Source organism: Eschrichtius robustus, chromosome 11, assembly GCF_028021215.1.
Source record: "Eschrichtius robustus isolate mEscRob2 chromosome 11, mEscRob2.pri, whole genome shotgun sequence".
NCBI lineage: Eukaryota > Metazoa > Chordata > Mammalia > Artiodactyla > Eschrichtiidae > Eschrichtius > Eschrichtius robustus.
Genome location: NC_090834.1, coordinates 69,549,892 through 69,569,791, shown reverse-complemented (window position 1 = coordinate 69,569,791; position 19,900 = coordinate 69,549,892). Strand labels below are relative to the sequence as shown.

At 36.1% G+C, this 19,900-nt stretch overlaps 1 protein-coding gene across 3 annotated transcripts in view; it reads right to left on the bottom strand.

Moving 5' to 3' along the window:
* Nucleotides 1–19,900, bottom strand: part of USP47 (ubiquitin specific peptidase 47) — a 125,231-nt gene that overhangs the window by 72,697 nt on the left and 32,634 nt on the right. For all 3 annotated transcript variants that reach the window (XM_068556794.1, XM_068556796.1, XM_068556797.1), the window contains exon 2: nt 1,647–1,850. In XM_068556794.1, the coding sequence (XP_068412895.1) occupies nt 1,647–1,850 (204 nt within the window). The remainder of the gene's footprint in view (nt 1–1,646; nt 1,851–19,900) is intronic.

Below are 19,900 nucleotides of genomic sequence, written 5' to 3'. Positions count from 1 at the left end.
TTTAAAAAAAATTTTTATTTTATATTATAGTTGATTTACAATGTTGGTTAGTTTCAGATGTACAGCAAAGTGATTCGATTATACATATGTTATACATAGAGCTATTCTTTTTCAGATTCTTTTCCCATTTAAAAACACTAGTTGTACATTTTTAAAAATCATAAATATATTATGGAATAGAAGGCAAAATATCATCAATTTTAAAGGCAAATCAAGCAATACCCAACACCTTTTATTCTTCTGCAGAGCCAATTAAAACTATGCCCTCCAAATATGATCAGGATACACATTCAATTCATTTGCCTTTAAAGGTATTTTCCTGGAAAACTTAAGAGCAGCAATGGTATAGGACAGGAAGAGGTAACATAAGCAAAAACATAGAGATGGAGAAGTATGAAATTTTGTGTTAAGAAAATAAATTAGTCCAATATCTGTGAGCTAAGATTAGATTTAAAGGACCAATTGTCTTGAATGCTAACTTAGGGAATATGACTTTTAATCAGGGCAGTGAGCAGTCATTAAAGACTTCTAAACTGGAAGGTGACAGGAGTACTATGATTTAAGATGACTGAAGATAATTCTAGCAATCGTATGCAGGGTGAATTTGGACTGAGAGGAAAGAAAAAAGACTATTTAGAATACTATTCTAAAATACAGATGAGATCCAACTCAACAGTCCCCTTTGCCACTCTCCCATGCAAAATTGGTCAGTGCCTCCTCTTTGCACTTACAGCAAACTCATAAATCATACTTAATAATACTTAAAACATGTCAGTGTAATTATTTTTTGATATACCTATCTCTACGACTTTACTGTGAGGTCTTTGAAGCTGAAGTCATGATACCACCAACCTTCCTGATCAGGTGTTTACCACTCTATCTGGTGCATAATCTCTGTTAATATTGGAGTGTAAGTCCTTCTATTACTTTTTTCTTTCTATATACATTTTTTCTTCTTTTCCAAAAATTAGATTATAAAATACATATGATTTTATATCCTGCTTTTTTCACTTAAATATTTAAAATGAATATCCCATTCAGTAAATGCTGGAAAAATTTCCATAGATGACACAATATTATGATAATCATCTTACATGAATAAAACAACTAATGAAATGACATTGTGCAAACTGTAAGGTAATCAAATGCTGAATCTAGAATGAAAATGATGAAGAGGGATCCAAATATTAAGTTGCACACAGACTCTATAGTCCTGCTTACAATATTACGAAGGATTCCAGGATTTAGTATACTATTAAAAACAACAACAGGGGCTTCCCTGGTGGCGCAGTGGTTGAGAGTCTGCCTGCCAATGCAGGGGACATGGGTTCGAGCCCTGGTCTGGGAAGATCCCACATGCCGCAGAGCAGCTGGGCCCGTGAGCCACAATTACTGAGCCTGCGCGTCTGGAGCCTGTGCTCCCCAACAGGAGAGGCCGCGATAGTGAGAGGCCTGCGCACCGCGATGAAGAGTGGCCCCCGCTTGCCGCAACTGGAGAAAGCCCTCACACAGAAACGAAGACCCAACACAGCCATAAATAAATAAATAAATAAAAATTAAAAAACAACAACAACAACAACAACAACAATAATGACTATAATATTAGTAGCAGCTTAAGAGAAGATGCTTTCAGTTTAGAGTTTTACCATATCAGCAGAATTGATTCCATTCCCCCACACCAAATCAAAGGTTCCATTTATGTAGCCTACTTTGTTGGCCACATCTTCAAAGAGCTTTCTGAGAGGAGTAGAAGCTGGTAAATTTAAAGTGATCCGTTCGTTCACTGTCTTTGAATTAGTAGTATCTTGTATTATACATAAGACTCTTGGTTCTTCAGCAGCATTTTCTACCTGAAATTTAAAAAAATATACTATTTATCTTTAAAGAAAAAATAGAGTTATTAATGTTTTCTATGATTAAATGAAAAAACCCCCACAAAATACTATTTTCTCTGTGTGAATACTACTGTTTTATGGCTGAAATATACTCTAATGGATATGTCAAACACATAAAGCACCATATATGTTTGTTTTGGAAAAACTGGGGCATATTTAAGAATCAACCATTGCTTTTGTGGATATTTGCTTTCACCTTTTAAGGCTGTAAATCAATGATCAACAAGCCCATGAAGACAAGTTTACTTGAGCAATTTTCAGTTGAAAATAACAAAATCTGATCCTTAAAAATGTGTCACTACTATGCTAGCACAGTCAAATCAAGCATTTCTGGGTTTCCTGATGAAAGAGAAAGAGAACTGTGTAGAAATGCAATGAGGATTGTCTAAGATTGCAAAATCCATAACTAAAGGATAAAAGCAATCAGGCATCCTGACCTTTACTTTGTTGTACCCACAGACCAAAAGTCCAAAAGCCCTATTTATCAGTGTGTTAGGAGCTGACAAGCTTACCCAAATAGATCAGCCAGCAGAGGGGTAAAGGAAAGCAAGGAAAAAATACTTTTCAATTACCAATGTAGAAGGGACTTAGGGTCACAAATTTTTTCATTCTTTTTTATCTAGTACATAAATCAGAGAAAACAGTTTTAAAGGAGACTTTCTCAAAGAAGCTATGCCTTCCCTCAAGCTGTTGAAGGACACAACTCTTTTCCCTGTTTTACACAGCAGTAGTAGGCTACATCAGGCACTTTGGTGAAAGAAGTTCTTTCCCTCCTCCTGTAATGCCCAACTCAATTAATGGTACCATCATCTACCAGCTGCTGAAACCAGAGAGGAGCACCTTCCTCATTTCTTCCCTCTTCTTCAACTCACATAATCACCAAATTCTATCATTTCTATCATCTGAATATCTCTTGAACTATTCCTTTTCTCTTTAATCCTGCCTGCAGCACTCAGAATCTTACCTTAAGATCATGGCAATAGCTTCTTCCAATCTCATCTTCCTTCAATCCAGAATAGTATTTTAAAATGCAAATCTGATCATGTAAATCTCTTGCTTTCCCTCAAAGTCTAGGGCAGCAGTCCTTATCTGAGGGAACTCTCACTATCCCCATAAAAGGCTTTGTACAAATATGAACTGTACAAACTGGTATTGTACACAAGAATGTATTTCTCACCTTTTTTTTAAAAAACACAATAATATTAACCTCAATCTTTTGTTACTTCTATATTATCCATTTTTAAATAAGAATAGTTATTATCATTGACTTGTATTGAAGACAGGACCACCACAAGGTATTTTTGTTTGTTTGTTTGGCAGGGTAATACAATTATAATTTGTTTCTGCCATATATAATTTTGGGTTTGTAAGAGATTACCTAAACTAAGGTTAATCCAATTAGTTTAAAACAGAAATACGTTGCCATAGAAGAAGTATAATGTTTAAGATTGGCTAGCACTATATTTCAGACAAGTCAAAATATTTAATTACCAATAATAACCCATTTAAAAACAAAATAAAGAAAAATACATTTCTTATAAAATAAACAGGGTAACAAAGAACAAAAAAGCCTTCAGCTATAAGCTTAAGGTGTTATATTAACACTTGTAATAGATGGTTTTACACATTTTAATCTCAAACTGAGAAACATAAAGTGGACCCTTTTTAACTCTGGTTCACAATAAAGAAACGAGAAACTCTAAATCAATTTCAACTACAAAAGATCTGCTTTTACACTTTCAACAGTATACTTCAGAGGTAGACTCAAGTTTTCCAGGTGAAAAGCACTACAGCTGCCAGATTTTAAAGCTTCAGATAAGTTGAAGTTGACGGTCCAAGCAAGAGAACTCTACCTAAGAATTCAGAAATCAGAAGTGCTGACATAACAGTGTACATAAGAATGATGATAGGGTAACATATGGCCATCAGCAGTTCCTGGTTCTTTCCTTAAATAAGTAAGTGCAAGGTACAGGCACTCCAGCCTCCTCTCCTTCCACACCCAGATGTGGGTAATATTATCCCCAATGGAATCTCATCTGAAGGCTAAATGTACTATTGTAAACACAAAATTTAATCTTATGTATGCCTTTTATTCTTTTTAATGACAATAGCTTTCTTTTCTGTGCATTGCACATAAGTAATTTTGTTCCTTTTTTTGAAACAGCAAGAGTATAGAGACTTCCCTGGCGGTCCAGTGGTTAAGACTCTGTGCTTCCAACGCAGGGGTGTGGGTTCAATCCCTGGTCAGGGAACTAAGACCCCACATGCCGCGCAGCGCAGCCAAAAAAAACAAAATAGGAAGAGTATAAAGGAAAAAGTGGAAATCATTTGTAATTCATAACACAGAGATAACTATTACATTTTGGTCTATATTATTCCAAATATTTTTCCTACGCAAACACAAACAGACATATACATGCACACTTCTTAAACACAAACATTCAGTTAGATATACATGCTGTTTTGATACCTCTTTCTTTACTCATAAATATATCATGTAACCTTTCCTTGTCAAACTTTTTCTAACTCATCATTTTAACAATTGAATAATATTTTATTACATGGATTAATAATAATTTGTTCCATCAATTTAATTTTACTGACTCTTAAGCTAGACTTTATTACACTTTAGAAATAATTTTGTGATGAATACCTATATAAAACTTTGTGCACTTGTCTGTTTCTTCTTAAGATTCCTATAAGAATTTCTGGGCCAATCACATATTACTCTTGAATTCAATTCTAGGATAATTTAAACAAACGAAAAACTCTGACCTTTAAAGTTCTAAGCTAGCCACGTGTAAATCTCATTACTTTATACTCAACCTCCTGGTCCATTTTTCAGTCCTAATTTAATCTACTACATAGCCATCATCCATAGATTACATCTGAATTTTTGTTATCGCGATTGCCCACACTAATTACACTGAGGCAAAATCTCTTTCCTCCCCCTGCCTCCCAATTTGGGAACTAATAAGAAAAAAAAATTTTTTTTCCAATTTTAAGATTTCATCAATAAGGTTGTACCAATCTTTTTATTATAGCTTTTCAAGAGAAAAAAAATTCTACAATATTATACTAAACATACAGATTTCCACAATACTTAAATGTAAAAAAGTATTTCTTAGAATTGGGAAAATAGGAGTGTCCTCTTTCTTCTTAATTTCTTTGGAGTTCTACCCCTGATTGGTCCTACTTATGCCCAAAGCAAAAAACATCACCATCTTGAGGTAAATTAAAGATGGCTAAAAATTCTCTGCCACTCTTTTTCTTTTTGCTCTTCCCATGAATCTGGGCTGGCCTTGTGGCCAACTAGGACCAACAGCATGTGATAGAAGTGATACTGTGTGATTTAAAGCAGGAAACTTCTGCTTTTGCACCTCTTGGAATGTTCCTCTTATAAGCCAGCCAGGCAAAAGAAATCCATTTATCCTGGGACCACCATGCTGTGTTAAAACCCTAACAATCCACCCAGAGAGAAAGTGGCCACTTAGTGGAGCACTGGGGTGCCTGATAAGTAAGAAAAGCCTTCTTGGACATTCCATCCAAAGCCAGTCACCAGCCAAATGCAGCCAAGTAATGATCCCAGATGATGCCATGTGAAGCAGAAAAACTGACTGGCTAAGCCTTTGCCCAAATCCCATCCCACAGAACTGTGAGCAAATAAACTAGTTGTTTTAAGCCACTAAGTTTTGGGGTAGGCTGTTGCACAGTAATAGATAACAGAAACACACCTAAATAAATTTAAGCACATGCAAGTGCTAGTTGGGAAGAATGTGGTGATGGTGGTATTAGTGATGGTGGTTGGTGGCGGGGGTTCCATTTAAGCACTACACCCAACATTAAGGTAAAGCATCTGAAGACACATCCTAATTCAGGGAAGGGAGCACAATTTTTGAGTCAGTAAAAGTTCTATAATGAATAGGAGAAAACAGGTAAGTAAAAACAAATGCAAAGTTTTAGAAAAGCCTAAAGCATGTCCCACTTGGGAAAACATTTCATCTATATTAGGTGAGCTATTAGAGGGGCACAAAGTTCCCTACACAGAAAATCTGGCCAATTACAAAAAAGGTACAAAGTATAAAATTAAAACTACTTACTTGGTGGGCAACTCATAGCAATATTACACTTGTGAGAAAAAGGGGAAAGTCAACAGTAGTTATATTAACACTATATGCTAAGAGAGCGTTCTGTCTTTGCGCTCTATGCAGAAACAAAACAAAGCCAGATTTCCCAGCAAAGTCTGAAAAAAGAATCCTTGAAAAAACAAAACAAACAAAAATGACAGTCTTATTTACAAAAGATAAAACATACTGGGATAAAAACACTGAAAACATATATTTCTTCCAAAGATATAGGAACCTCTAGAAGTGGTCAACACAGATGGTTCTGTCTAAGGAGTCTCAGAGCCTCTCAAGTCATCCTGTCTCCTATTCTTGGCATTCCGAACAGTTCTAAGTTCAAATCTGAGTTCTCTGAAGTTAACATCATAATTTTTGTTTCATAAAAAAATACTTCGTAGGTGTTTCTTATTAAAAACACAAAACAAGGTGTATAATTAATGCATACATTTAGAATGGCATTAGCATGCAGAAAACAACATCAAACACAATTCAAAGTTATCAAGATTAAGATTTTTCTAAGAAAAAAATTAATATGAATAATTTTAAAACATTACAAAGGGACCTCTTTACCTCTAAATTTAATAGTCAACCCATTTTCTCTCAAGACTTTCTTCCTTTCAGTGTTATTACAAATGATAATACTATGGTTGCAAACTTAAAAATGCACACACACACTCACACACACACACACACACACACACACACACACACAGAGTCCATTTTATCTACTACTTGATAAAGAAACTGCTATGAGCTAAGAAATTAAGCCTTAGAGCATTACCCTTCCGGGTATCCACAGTTCACGGCTAATATACTGCCACAGACTAAAAAAAAAATTGATGGTATAAATATTTTTGCTCACTGAAGTTTATTAAATTTATCAGCCTCATTGAGACTGTGCATTTTTACCTTAACAAGTAACAATTCCTGGGGTAGTGCTGGGAGTCTTAACTTACATGAGAAAAAGATTATTTTATTTTGAAGATCCTCCCTCCACTCCACTCCAACTCCCCCAGCAAACTCTAAAATGTTACATGATATTTTTCTACGTGGCCTCTTGCCAGAGATCACCTGAAGAGGACAGAAGAGATTAAATAAAGAACCTTGAACTTAGAGCTAAAGGGACCTGAGGAAAGTGAGGTATTAAGTAAAGGTTAGAATAGGATGCTACATCACAGGAATGTTTAGGTTTGTAGTGTGTACAGGTTGTCAGGAAGGTAACAGTTCTATTTAATTCTTCAAATAAGATGTCTGGGTTTTTTGTGTGTGTGTGTGTGTGTGTGTATGCAACAGCCTTTATAGATGTAGTGGGGAACTTGGGTTCCAAAGTTTTTGTTTCTTTAAGATAAAATTCCAATGTTTATTATTAACATCTAGAAAAATCTGTTATCTGTCTGGGATACAAGATTGAATGAGAAGTTTCTGATGTCTTCTGCACCATTAGATTCCAAGATTGAGTGAGCTTCATTTTTCTTTTGAGAAAGCATGAAATTGCTGTTATTTAAATGTGATGATGTATTAAAAACCTCAGTTTACCATTAATAACTTGATACAATGATGATGACTAAGAACAAACACCCATGAAGCATGATATTAACTAACAGTTAAAGGATAGTATCCAGGATTTTCTTTCTGGTTGTTAATTAATACTCCAGCCCCAATGGGTCACCACAATTCAAAACATTCATTGTCACTTTGTTTTACTAATTCCTAGTGGCACATAAAAGGTTTCCGAGAACAAAGTTATAATGCCAAAGTAGCAGTGCATCTGAGAAATGTAATTTTCACCTTGTTGCTTGCCCCAAAATAAATATAAGTAACGGAAAACATTTTTATTTGAAAACTATGAGACATCAAATATGAAATATAGTTAACATTGACATGGATACTGTGGCTAGCACTTTCCCCTGAACCACTCACAGGTTGTGGACACATGTGCATGCAGCACAAAAAGCTGTGATTTTTCAAGGATGTCTGATGCCTGGCGGACAGTCTCTTAAAAGAATTTGTCTCCCACATTAGCTCCGGAGTGGACCCAAGGCCCATCACCTGTTAGTGATCACAGACATTCGGTTAACCGTCCTCCTGATAGTCAGAGGCAATAGTTCAGGTCCTGGGCTTTTGAGAATCCACGTACTAGTGAATCTTGGCTTTGAAACAAGGTGGCTTGGCTAAATCGGGGCAGGCCGGCAGCCTCTCCCATATGTTTGGTCCCATTTGATAGAAAGTCTAATTAAAAATTATAAACGTGCTCAACTATTTACTCTGCAAGTCCTTTCCCCTCTCTAAGACTTAATCTCCTTCCCTGATATGGGAGGAAAGTAAACCCAGTGACGATAAACATTGAGTGCATCTATATTTCTAGTCTTGAGATGTCTGGGTTTTAACTCTGTAAATTATTAAATAACTTAGTCCCAGCACTATTAATATTTCAGAAAATAAATACATCTGTAAAAAATAGACAACTATTATACCCAAAAGTCAAAACTAAAGGTTCTATAGTTTTTATATCAGTTTCCCACCTCATTCACTTGTTAAACACGAGGTACTATCAGACATATATTCATTTAAGGTGACTTTCTTATTATTAAAATCAGGTAAAATAAATAAATAAACAAAATGAAAAATAAATAAAATCAGGTAGAAATAAAATAGCCAAACAAGCATAAAACTTAAGACATGCCTTGTTATTAAAGAAAAATACTAACATGCTGTTACTTGCTCTGCTGATTATCACACTAAAGCAATTACATCAGCAGTCTACCTGTAAAAATTTCTTCTTCATTTCATCAAAGATATTTTGTCTGCATCTCCAAAACACATCCTATGGTGTGTAAGAACAAAATGAATTACAAATTATTTCTTTAAAATAAAGAGGTAAGACAGTGAAATGAGAACAATTAACCTAAAAACATTTTTGCAACAAAATATGTATGAATTAAAGTATTATTATATCATCTAAGATTTCATTCATAAATTATATTTGTAGTTTTAATCTTAGGCCTCAATTACTCTTTTTTTAAAAAAATAAATTTATTTAATTAATTTATTTATTTTTGACTGCGTTGGGTCTTCGTTGCTGCACGCAGGCTTTCTCTAGTTGTGGCGAGTGGGGGCTACTCTTTGTTGTGGTGTATGGGCTTCTCATTGCGGTGGCTTCTCTTGTTGCAGAGCACGGGCTCTAGGCACACAGGCTTCAGTTGTTGTGGTTCGCAGGCTCTAGAACACAGGCTCAGTAGTTGTGGCACATGGGCTTAGTTGCTCCGTGGCATGTGGGATCTTCCCAGACCAGGGCTGAACCCGTATCCCCTGCATTGGCAGGCAGATTCTTAACCACTGTGCCACCAGGGAAGCCCCTCAATTACTCTTGTAAGGTTACTGAAAACCTACATTATGGTGATAAAAAATAATATTAACATGGAAAACCACCACATTTTAACAAAGAGTAGTAGCTTCAGAATTGTGTATAAATCAAATGTTCTAAGTCATATCTTCATAGTTTTATTGAGATATAATTAACGTATAACTCTGTAATAGTTTTAAGGTGTACAACATAATGATTTGATATACGTATATACTGCAAAATGATTAATTACTACAATAAGTTTAGTTAACATCCATCATCTCACATAGTTACAAATTTTTTGTCCTTGTAATAAGAACTTTTAAGTTCTATTCCCTTAGCAATTTTCGGATATACAATACAGTATTGTTAACTATAGTCATCACGCTGTATATTACATTCAGAACTTATTTATCTTATAACTGGAAGTTTGTACCTTTTGACCACCTCCACCTATTTACACAACTCCCATCCCCCATCTCTGGCAACCACCCATCTGTTCTCTGTTGATAAGAGTTCAGTTTTTCAGATTCCACATATAAGTAAATCATACAGTATTTGTCTTTCTCTAAGTCACTATTTTGAGACCATTAAAGGAACTCTGCAAGAAAACCAAAAGATCCCCGATTTTGCTACCTTATAAATTTAGATTTTTCATATTATAAATACTATTAAAGTAAAGCTGCTTAACATTACCCCCTACAGCTATTTTCTTTTAATATCTCTTCCTTATTTTAAAAGAAGCTTATTTTAGCAAATCAAGAAAATACAGAAATATATAAAAGGAAATAAGGATAACCTATAATCAAGAGATAATCTCTTGAAAAATCTTGGTTTTACATCCCACACTTTTTCTGTACAAATTTCGTTTTCCTCCACCTTCTTTAATTAATAAAAAGAACCCTACATATTGTTTTAAAAGGTGCTTTTTATCACTCACAGTAGCTTAGATACTATTCTACATCAGTTAAAAAATTTTACCTCATTTGCTTTTATAATAGAAATGTATTTCTATTATAATAGTAATACATATTTTTTTGACAAGCAAGTCTAAAATAACTCCTATAGCAATTATTAAAAATTTGATATACATCCTATTAGATCCCTCTCCATTTTATGCATATATTATATAAAGATTATTAACCAAAAAAGATCATTCCGAACACCGTCGTTTGAATTCTGCTCCTTTTCCCTCAACACTCACTCATCTTTCTGGGTCAAAACATTTAGTTTAAAAATTGCAGTTTTCCATTATATAGGCAAACCATAATTTATTTAACTAATCTATTAATAGGCATTTAGAAACCTTCAAATTTTCACTACAGCTTTGCTTATTTGTACAATTTTTTTCCCTAAAGTTTATTTCCTAAAGAAAGAATTCTAGATCAAAGGTTATGTACTCATTTTTAGGATTTTTTTGATACCTGCTGCCAGTACGCTATCTCTTCCACAAATAAGAATTAAACTACAACTATCTGTCAAACACTGTTTTAGGTGCTGAGAAAATAGCAGTGAACAAAAGCCCTTGCCCTCAAGGAGATGACACTGTACAGGGGAAATTCAAAATAAACAAATCTAAACCATCAGGTATCCACCAGCCTCAGAGTCTTTGCATTTCTGTACACTGTACCTGGGATGCTCTTCCTTTAGATATCCTTACCTTCTTTTCTCAAGTATCATTGTGATGGCTTTAAAATGTGTCCACAAATTCTTTGACATGCCTCCCAGCAAGATTAGGAATCTAATTCCAGTCCCTTTTAATATGGGCCAGCATTAGTGACTTCCTGTGATACATAACATTACTTTCAAGGCTGGGCTAGAAAATAGAGAAGGCAACACAGCTTCTTCCTGGCTCTCTCTCAGATGCTCACCCTTGGAACCTGGCCATTATGCTGTATAGGAGCCAAGCAGCCACATGGAAAGGTCATGTGTAGATGTTCTAGCCACAACCCAACTGAGATCCCATCTGGCAACCAGCATCAACAACCATACATGTGAGCAAGTATTCAGATGATTCCAGACCCCAGCCTTTCAGATGCCCCAACTGACGCCTAGTAGAGCAGAACAAGCTGTCTCTCTTCAGCTTGGCCCAAATTGCACGTCCATGAGCAAAAGTCATTAAGTGTGGGGGTAGGCTATTACAAAGCAAAAAATAATCAAAACAGCTAGTTTCTCAAACTGGTCCTCTTCTCACCATTCTATTTAAAATTGCAATCCTCCTCCTCTCCCTTCCTTCAGGTTTCTCCATAGTATACTTATAGCCACCCGATACATTTGTTTGTATTTTACTTGTTTATTGTTAACTCCAAAAAACTTCCATTATGAGCCAAGATGAAATAGCAGACTGGATTTACCCTCTCCACCTTAAACAACTAAAAAGAAGAGATGAAATATATGAAACAATAGTTTTCAAATATTATTAAATAACAGGTAACACAGGACAGTGATCCCTGTGAAAACACAAACAAAAAAGGTAAGCTACCTTCCAGGCTGCAGTGCGGGGAGAGAGAACCCAGTTAAAGTTCAGCAATCTTCCTAAGCTGAAAAGATAAGGTTAGAAGTTCAAGTGGGTCAATTCAGCTAGAATTTACAGAGCAGAATACTGAAGAGACAAAAGATGTGCAAATAGCATGCTCCAGAGACATGTAGTGGTCCTCCCTGAGTACTCATCAGCATATGCATGTGAAGAAACTACCTGAGGCAGGGGGAAGAACCACAGGAAAGAATCCCTGGAGCTCACTTTAGTTCCCACCAGCCAGAGTGAAAAAAATTTCATAATACACGGGGCTCAGATAAGAGTACACAGAAGAGTATTGTCTCAGTAGTGGGACCAAATTAGGCCTAACCTAAAGGCTATTCTGGATCAAACTTAGAACACTTTTTAAAAGCAAGCCTCAAAAGGATCAAAATGTTTACAAGTAAATTAGCACTGTCAGAGAACAAAGCTCAAGAATATCTATGGAAATAAAAAATACCCAGCACCCATCAACATAAAATTCAGTGTTTGGCATCCAATCCAAAATAAACAGGCATGAATGAAAGTAGGAAATGATGACCCATAATGAGGAGAAAAATCAATCAATGAAAACCGACCCAGATATAATACAGATGATATAATTAATAGACAAAAATATAAAAAGTTTATAACTATATTCTACATTTTAAGAAGGTATAGGAAAGAATGCAAAGGAAATAAATGAAAGATATATTAAAGATTCAACTCAAGAGGAGACAAGGTGGCAGAGTTGAAGGACTTGAGCTCACCTCCTCTCACAAAAACACCAAAATCACAACTAACTGCTGAACAACCACTGACAAAAAAGAATGGAACCTACCAAAAAAGATATTCTACATCCAAAGACAAGAAGCCATAATGAGGCAGTACGAGGAGGGCTTTTGCGATATAATCAAATCCCATACCCACCAGGTGGGCGACCCACAAACTGAAAAATAATTATATTGCAAAGGTTCTCCTACAGGAGTGAGAGTTCTGAGCCCAGCGTCAGGCTCCCCAGCCTGGGGGTCTGGCATCAGGAGGAGGAGCCTCGAGAGCATTTGGCTTTGAAGGCCATGGGGGCTTGAGCTGCACAGGAGCTGCACAGGACTGGGGGAAACAGAGACTCCACTCTTGGAGGGCACACACAAGGTTTCACATGCACTGGGACTCAGGGCAAAGCAGTGACTCCATAGGAGCCTGGGCTAGACCTACCTGCAGGCCTTAGAGTGTCTCCTGGGGAGGCGGGGTTCAGCTGTGGCTCACTTTGGGGGCAAGGACACTGCTGGCAGAGGCCCCAGAGAATACACATCTGTGTGAGCTCTTCTGGAGGTGGTCATTTTGGCACTGAGACCTGGCCCCTCCAAACAGCCTGCAGTCTCCCGTGCTATGACGCCTCAGGCCAAACAACCAAGACGGTGGGAACACAGCCCCACCATCAGCAGACAGGCTGCCTAACATCTGTCCTGAGTGCACAGCCGCCTCTAAACACACCCCCTGACATGTCCTGCCCACCAGAGGGACAAGAACCAGCTCCACTCACCGGGGGGCAGCTAGAGTCCATCCCACAGGAAGCCTGCACAAGCCCCTGGACCAACCTCACCCACCAAGGGGCAGACACCAGAAGCAAGTGCAACTACAAACCTGCAGCCTGAGAAACAGAGATCACAAACACAGAAAGTTAGACAAAATAAGACAGCAGAGAAATATGTTACAGGTGAAGGAACAAGATAAAACCCCAGAAGAAAAACTAAGTGAAGTGGAGGTAGGCAATCAGCCTGAAAAAGAATTTAGAGTAATGATAGTAAAGATGATTCAACATCTCGGGAAAAAAATGGAGGCACAGACCAAGAAGATACAATAAATTTTTAACAAAGAGCTAGAAGATTTAAAGAACAAACAAAGATGAACAGTACAATAACTGAAATGAAAAATAAACAAGAAGGAATCAATAGCAGAATAAATGAGACAGAAGAATGAATAAGTGACCTGGAAGAGAGACTGGTGGAAATCACAGCTGTGGTGTGAATAAAGAAATAAGAATAAAGAAAAAAAAAGATTGAAAAGAAATGAGGACAGTCTAAGAGACATCTGGGATGACATTAAATGCATCAACATTCACATTATAGGGGTCCCAAAAGGAGAAGAGAGAGAAAGGGCCTGAAAAAATATTTGAAGAGATAATAGTCAAAAACTTCCCTACTGTGGGAAAGGAACCATTCACTCAACTCCAAGAAGTGCAGACAGTCCCATACAGAATAAACCCGAGGAGGAACATGCCAAGACACATACTAATCAAGCTGACAAAAATCAAAGACAGAGAAAAAAACATTAAAAGCAACAAGGGAAAAGCAACAAATAACATACAAAGGAATCCCCATACAGTTATCAGATGATTTTTCAGCAAAAACTCTGCAGGCCAGAAGGGAGTGGCATGATATATTTAAAATGATGAAAGGGAAAAACCCACAACCAAGAATACTCTACCCAGCAAAGCCCTCGTTCAGATTTAATGGAAAAATCAGGCAAGCAAAAGCTAAGAGAATTCAGCACCACCAAACCAGCTTTACAACAAACGTTAAAGGAACTTCTCTAGGTGGAAAAGAAAAGGCCACAACTAGAAAAACGATAATTACAAATGGGAAAGCTCACCAGTAAAGGCAAACATACAGTAAAAGTAGAAAGCCGTCCACACAAAAATATTATATAAAAATCAGCAATCATGAGGAGAATACAAATGCAGGATATTGGAAATGCATTTGAAATTAAGCGACCAGCAACTTAAAACAATCTTGTATATATATATAGACTGCTATATCAAAACCTGATGGTAACTGCAAACCAAAAATCTACAATAGATACACACACGAAAAGAAAAAGTAATCCAAACAGAACTCTAAAGATAGTCAACAAATCACAAGTGAACAACAAAGGAATGAAAAAGAAAGGGCTACAAAAACAAATCCTAAATAATTTTTTTAAATGGCAAAAAGAACATACATATTGATAACTACCTTAAATGTAAATGGATTAAATGCTCGAACCAAAAGACACAGACTGGCTGAATGGATATAAAAACAAGACCCACATATATGCTGTCTACAAGAGACTCACTTCAGATCTAGGGACACGTACAAAATGAAAGTGAAGGAATGGAAAAAGGTATCCTATGCAAATGGAAATCAAAAGAAAGCTGGAGTACCAATATTCACATCAGACAAAACAGACTCTAAAATAAAGACCGTTACGGGACTTCCCTGGTGGCACAGTGGTTAAGAATCTGCCTGCCAATGCAGGGGACATGGGTTCAATTCCTGGTCTGGGAAGATCCCATATGCTGTGGAGCTACTAAGCATATGCACCAAAACTACTGAGCCTGTGCTCTAGAGCCCACGAGCCACAACTACTAAGCCCGTGCGCCACAACAACTGAAGCTCGTTGCCCTAGAGCCCGTGCGTCACAACTGAGCCCATGTGCTGCAACTACTGAAGCCTGTGTGCCTAGAGCCCATGCTCTGCAACAAGAGAAGCCACCACAACGAGAAGCCTATGCACCGTGATGAAGAGTAGCCCCCGCTCGCCACAACTAGAGAAAGCCCACCCACAGAAACAAAGACCCAACACAGCCAAAATAAAAACTAAAAAAAAAAAAAAAATTTGTTACAATAAAACTAAATGTGTACAAAAAAATAATTCAAAAATTTAAAAATAAAAATGAAATTTAAAAAATGAAATAAAATAAAGACGGTTACAAGACAAAAAGAACACTACATAATAATCAGGGATCAACCTAAGAAGATATAACAATCATAAGTATCTATGCTCTCAACATAGGAGCGCCTCAATATATAAGGCAAATGTTAACAACCATAAAAGGAGAAATTGACAGTAACACAATAATAGCGGGAGACTATAACACTGCTACGTACATCAATGGACAGATCATCCAGACAGAAAATCAATATGGAAACACAGGCCTTAAATGACACATTAGACCAGATGGACTTAACTGATATTTATAGAACACTACATCCAAAAGCAGGAGAATACACATTCTTCTCAAGTGCACATGGAATATTCTCCAGGATAGGTCACATGGTGGGCCACAAAGCAAACGTTGGTAAATTTAAGAAAAATGAAATAATATCAAGCACCTTTTCAGACCACAATGCTAACAGATTAGAAATCAATTACAAGAAAAAACCTGTAAAAACAGACAAACACGTGGAGGCTAAACAATATATTACTAAACAACTAATGGATCAGTGAAGAAATCAAAGAAGAAACCAAAAAATACCTGGACACAAATGAAAATGAAATCACAACAATCTGAAAGCTTTGGGACACAGCAAAACTAGTTTTAAGAGGGAAGTGTACAGCACTACAGTCTTACCTCAGGAAACAAGAAAAATCCCAAATAAGCAGCCTAAACTTACACCTAAAGCAACTAGAGAAAGAAGAACAAACAAAATCCAAAGTTAATAGAAAGAAAGAAGTCATAAAGATCAGATCAGAAATAAATGAAATAGAGACGAAGAAAACAATAGAAAAGATCAATGAAACTAAAAGCTGATTCTTTGAAAAGATAAACAAAATTGATAAACTGTTAGCCAGACTCATCAAGAAAAAAATGGAGGGGGCTCAAATCAATAACATTAGAAATGAAAAAAGAAGTTCCAACTGATACCACAGAAATACAAAGGATCATAAGAGACTACTACAAGCAAATATATGCCAATAAAATGGACAACCTAGAAGAAATGGACAAATTCTTAGAAAGGTACAACCTTCCAAACCTGAACTAGGAAGAAATAGAAAATATGAACAGACTGATCACAACTACTGAAATTGAAATTGTGATTAAAGAACTTCCAACAAACAAAAGTCCAGGACCAGATAGCTTCACAAGGGAATTCTATTGAACATTTAGGGAAGACTTAACACCTACCCTTCTGAAACTCTTCCAAAAACTTGCAGAGGAAGGAACACTCCCAAGCTCATTCTATGAGGCCACCATCACCCTGATACTAAAAACAAAGATATCACAAAAAAAGAAAATCATGAGCCAATAACACTGATGACTACAGATGCAAAAATCCTCAACAAAATACTAGCAAACTGATTCCGACAATACCTTCAAAGGATCATACACCATGATCAAGTGAGATTTATCCCAGTGATGCAAGGATCTTTCATTATCCACAAAGCAATCAGTATGATACACCACATTAACAAATTGAAGAATAAAAACCATATGATCATCTCAATAGATGCAGAAAAGGCTTTGACAAAATTCAACACCCATTTATGATAAAAACTCTCCAGGAAGTGGGCATGGAGGGAACCTACCTCAACATAATAAAGGCCATATATGACAAACCCACAGCTAACATCAGACTCAACGGTGAAAAGCTGAAAGCATTTCCTCTAAGGTCAGGAATAAGACAAGGATGTCCACTCTCGTCACTTTTATTCAACATAGTTTTGGAAGTCCTAGCCATGGCAATCAAAGAAGAAAAAGAAATAAAGGAATCTAAATTGGAAAAAAAGAAGTTAAATTGTCACTGTTTCCAGATGACATGATACTATACATAGAAAATCCTAAAGATGTTAACAGAAAACTACTAGAGCTCATCAATCAATTCAGAAAGTTGCAGGATAAAAAATTAATACGTAGATCTCTCTTGCATTTCTATACACTAACAATGAAAGATCAGAAAGAGAAACTAAGGAAACAATCTCATTTGCCATTGCAAAGAATAAAATACCTAGGAATAAACCTAACTAAGGAGACAAAAGACCTGTACTCTGAAAACTATAAGATGCTGAAGAAAAAAAATTGAAGATGACACAAACAGATGGAGAGATATATCATGTTCCTGGATTGGAAGAATCAATCAAAATGACTATACTACCCAAGGCAACCTACAGACGCAATGTAATTCTTATCAAATTACCAATGGCATTTTTCACAGAACTAGAACAAAAAAATTTTTAATTTGTATAGAAACACAAAAGACCCTGAATAGCCAAAGTAATCCTGAGAAAGAAAAATGGAGCCGAAGGAATCAGGCTCCCTGACTTCAGACTATACTACAAAGCTACAGTAATCAAAACAGTATGGCACTGGCACAAAAACAAAAATGTAGATTAATGGAACAGGATAGAAAGCCCAGAAATAAACCCACACACCTATGGTCCATTAAACTATGACAAAGGAGGCAAGAATATATACAATGGAGAAAACACAGTCTCTTCAATAAGTAGTACTGGGAAAACTGGATAGCTACACGTAAAAGAATGAAGTTAGAACATTCTCCAACACCATACACAAAAATAAACTCAAAATGAATTAAAGACCTAAATATAAGACCAGATTCTATAAAACTCTTAGAGGAAAACATAGGCAAAACACTCTTTGACATAAATTGCAGCAAGATCTTTTTCAATTCACCTCCTAGAGGAATGGAAATAAAAACAAAAACAAATGGGACCTAATTAAACTGAAAAGCTTTTGCACATCAAAGGAAACCATAAACAAAATGAAAAGACAACCCACAGAATGGGAGAAAATATTTGCAAATGGTGTGACTGACAAGGGATTAATCTCTAAAACATACAAACAGCTCATGCAGCTCAATATCAAAAAACAAACAACCCAATCAAAAAATAGGCATAAGATCTAAATAGACATTTCTCTAAAGAAGACATACAGATGGCCAAAAAGCACATGACAAGATGATCATCGCTAATTATTAGAGAAATGCAAATCAAAACTACAATGAGGTATCACCTCACACTGGTCAGAATGGTCATCATCAAAAAGTCTACAAACAATAAATGCTGGAGAGGATGTGGAGAAAAAGGAATCCTCCTACACTGTTGGTGGGAATGTAAATTGGTACAACCACTATGGAGAACAGTATGGAGGTTCCATAAAAAACTGAAAACAGAACTACCATATAATGCAGCAATCCCACTCCTGGGCATCTATCTGGAGAAAACCATAATTCGAAAAAATACATGCTCCCCAATGTTCATTGTAGCACTATTTACACCAGCCAAGACACGGAAGCAACGTAAATGTCCATCGATGAATGGATAAAGAAGATGTGGTATATACACACAATGGAATATTACTCAGCCTTAAAAAAGAATGAAATAATGCCATTTGCAGCAACATGGATGGATCTAGAGATTATCATACTAAGTGAAGTAAGTCAGACAGAGAAAGACAAATATCATATGATATCACTTATAGCTGGAATCTACAAAAATGATACAAATGAACTTATTTACAAAATAGACTCACAGACTTGGAAGATAAATTTAAGTTTACCAAAGGGGAAAGGGGGTGGGGAGAGATAAATTAGAAGTCTGGGCTTAACATATACACACTACCATATATAAAATAGGTAATCAACAAGGACCTACTGTATAGCACAGGGAACTCTACTCAATGTTCTGTAATAACCTATATGGGAAAAGAATCTGAAAAAGAATGGATATATGTATATGTATAACTGAACCACTCTGCTGTACACCTGAAACTAACATAACACTGTAAATCAACTATACCCAAAATAAAAATTCAATTATAAAAAAGCATGACTTGGACACTAAACACTATGAAAGAAAAGATTAATAAACTCAATTATAGAAAAAGGAAATTTAAAAAAAGATCCAACTCAAATTTCTAAAGATAAAAAGTACAATATCTGAGATGAAACATAGAATGCATGGGATTAACAGATTAGGTACCACTGAACAAAAGATTATAAACCACTTGAAGACCCAGCAATAGAAACTATCATAAATGAGACAAAGAGAGGAAAAAATCATACACACACACAGAGAACAGAAAAGTGGGACAACTTTATCAGAAACCAAGGAGGCCAGAAGGAAGTTGCACAATATTTTTCAGGTGCTCACAGAAAATAACTGTTAACCCAAGAGCCTATAACCAGAAAAATGTCCTTTAAGAATGACCCAAATTCTATCAAACATTTAGAGAAGAGCTAACACCTATCCTTCTCAAACTTTTC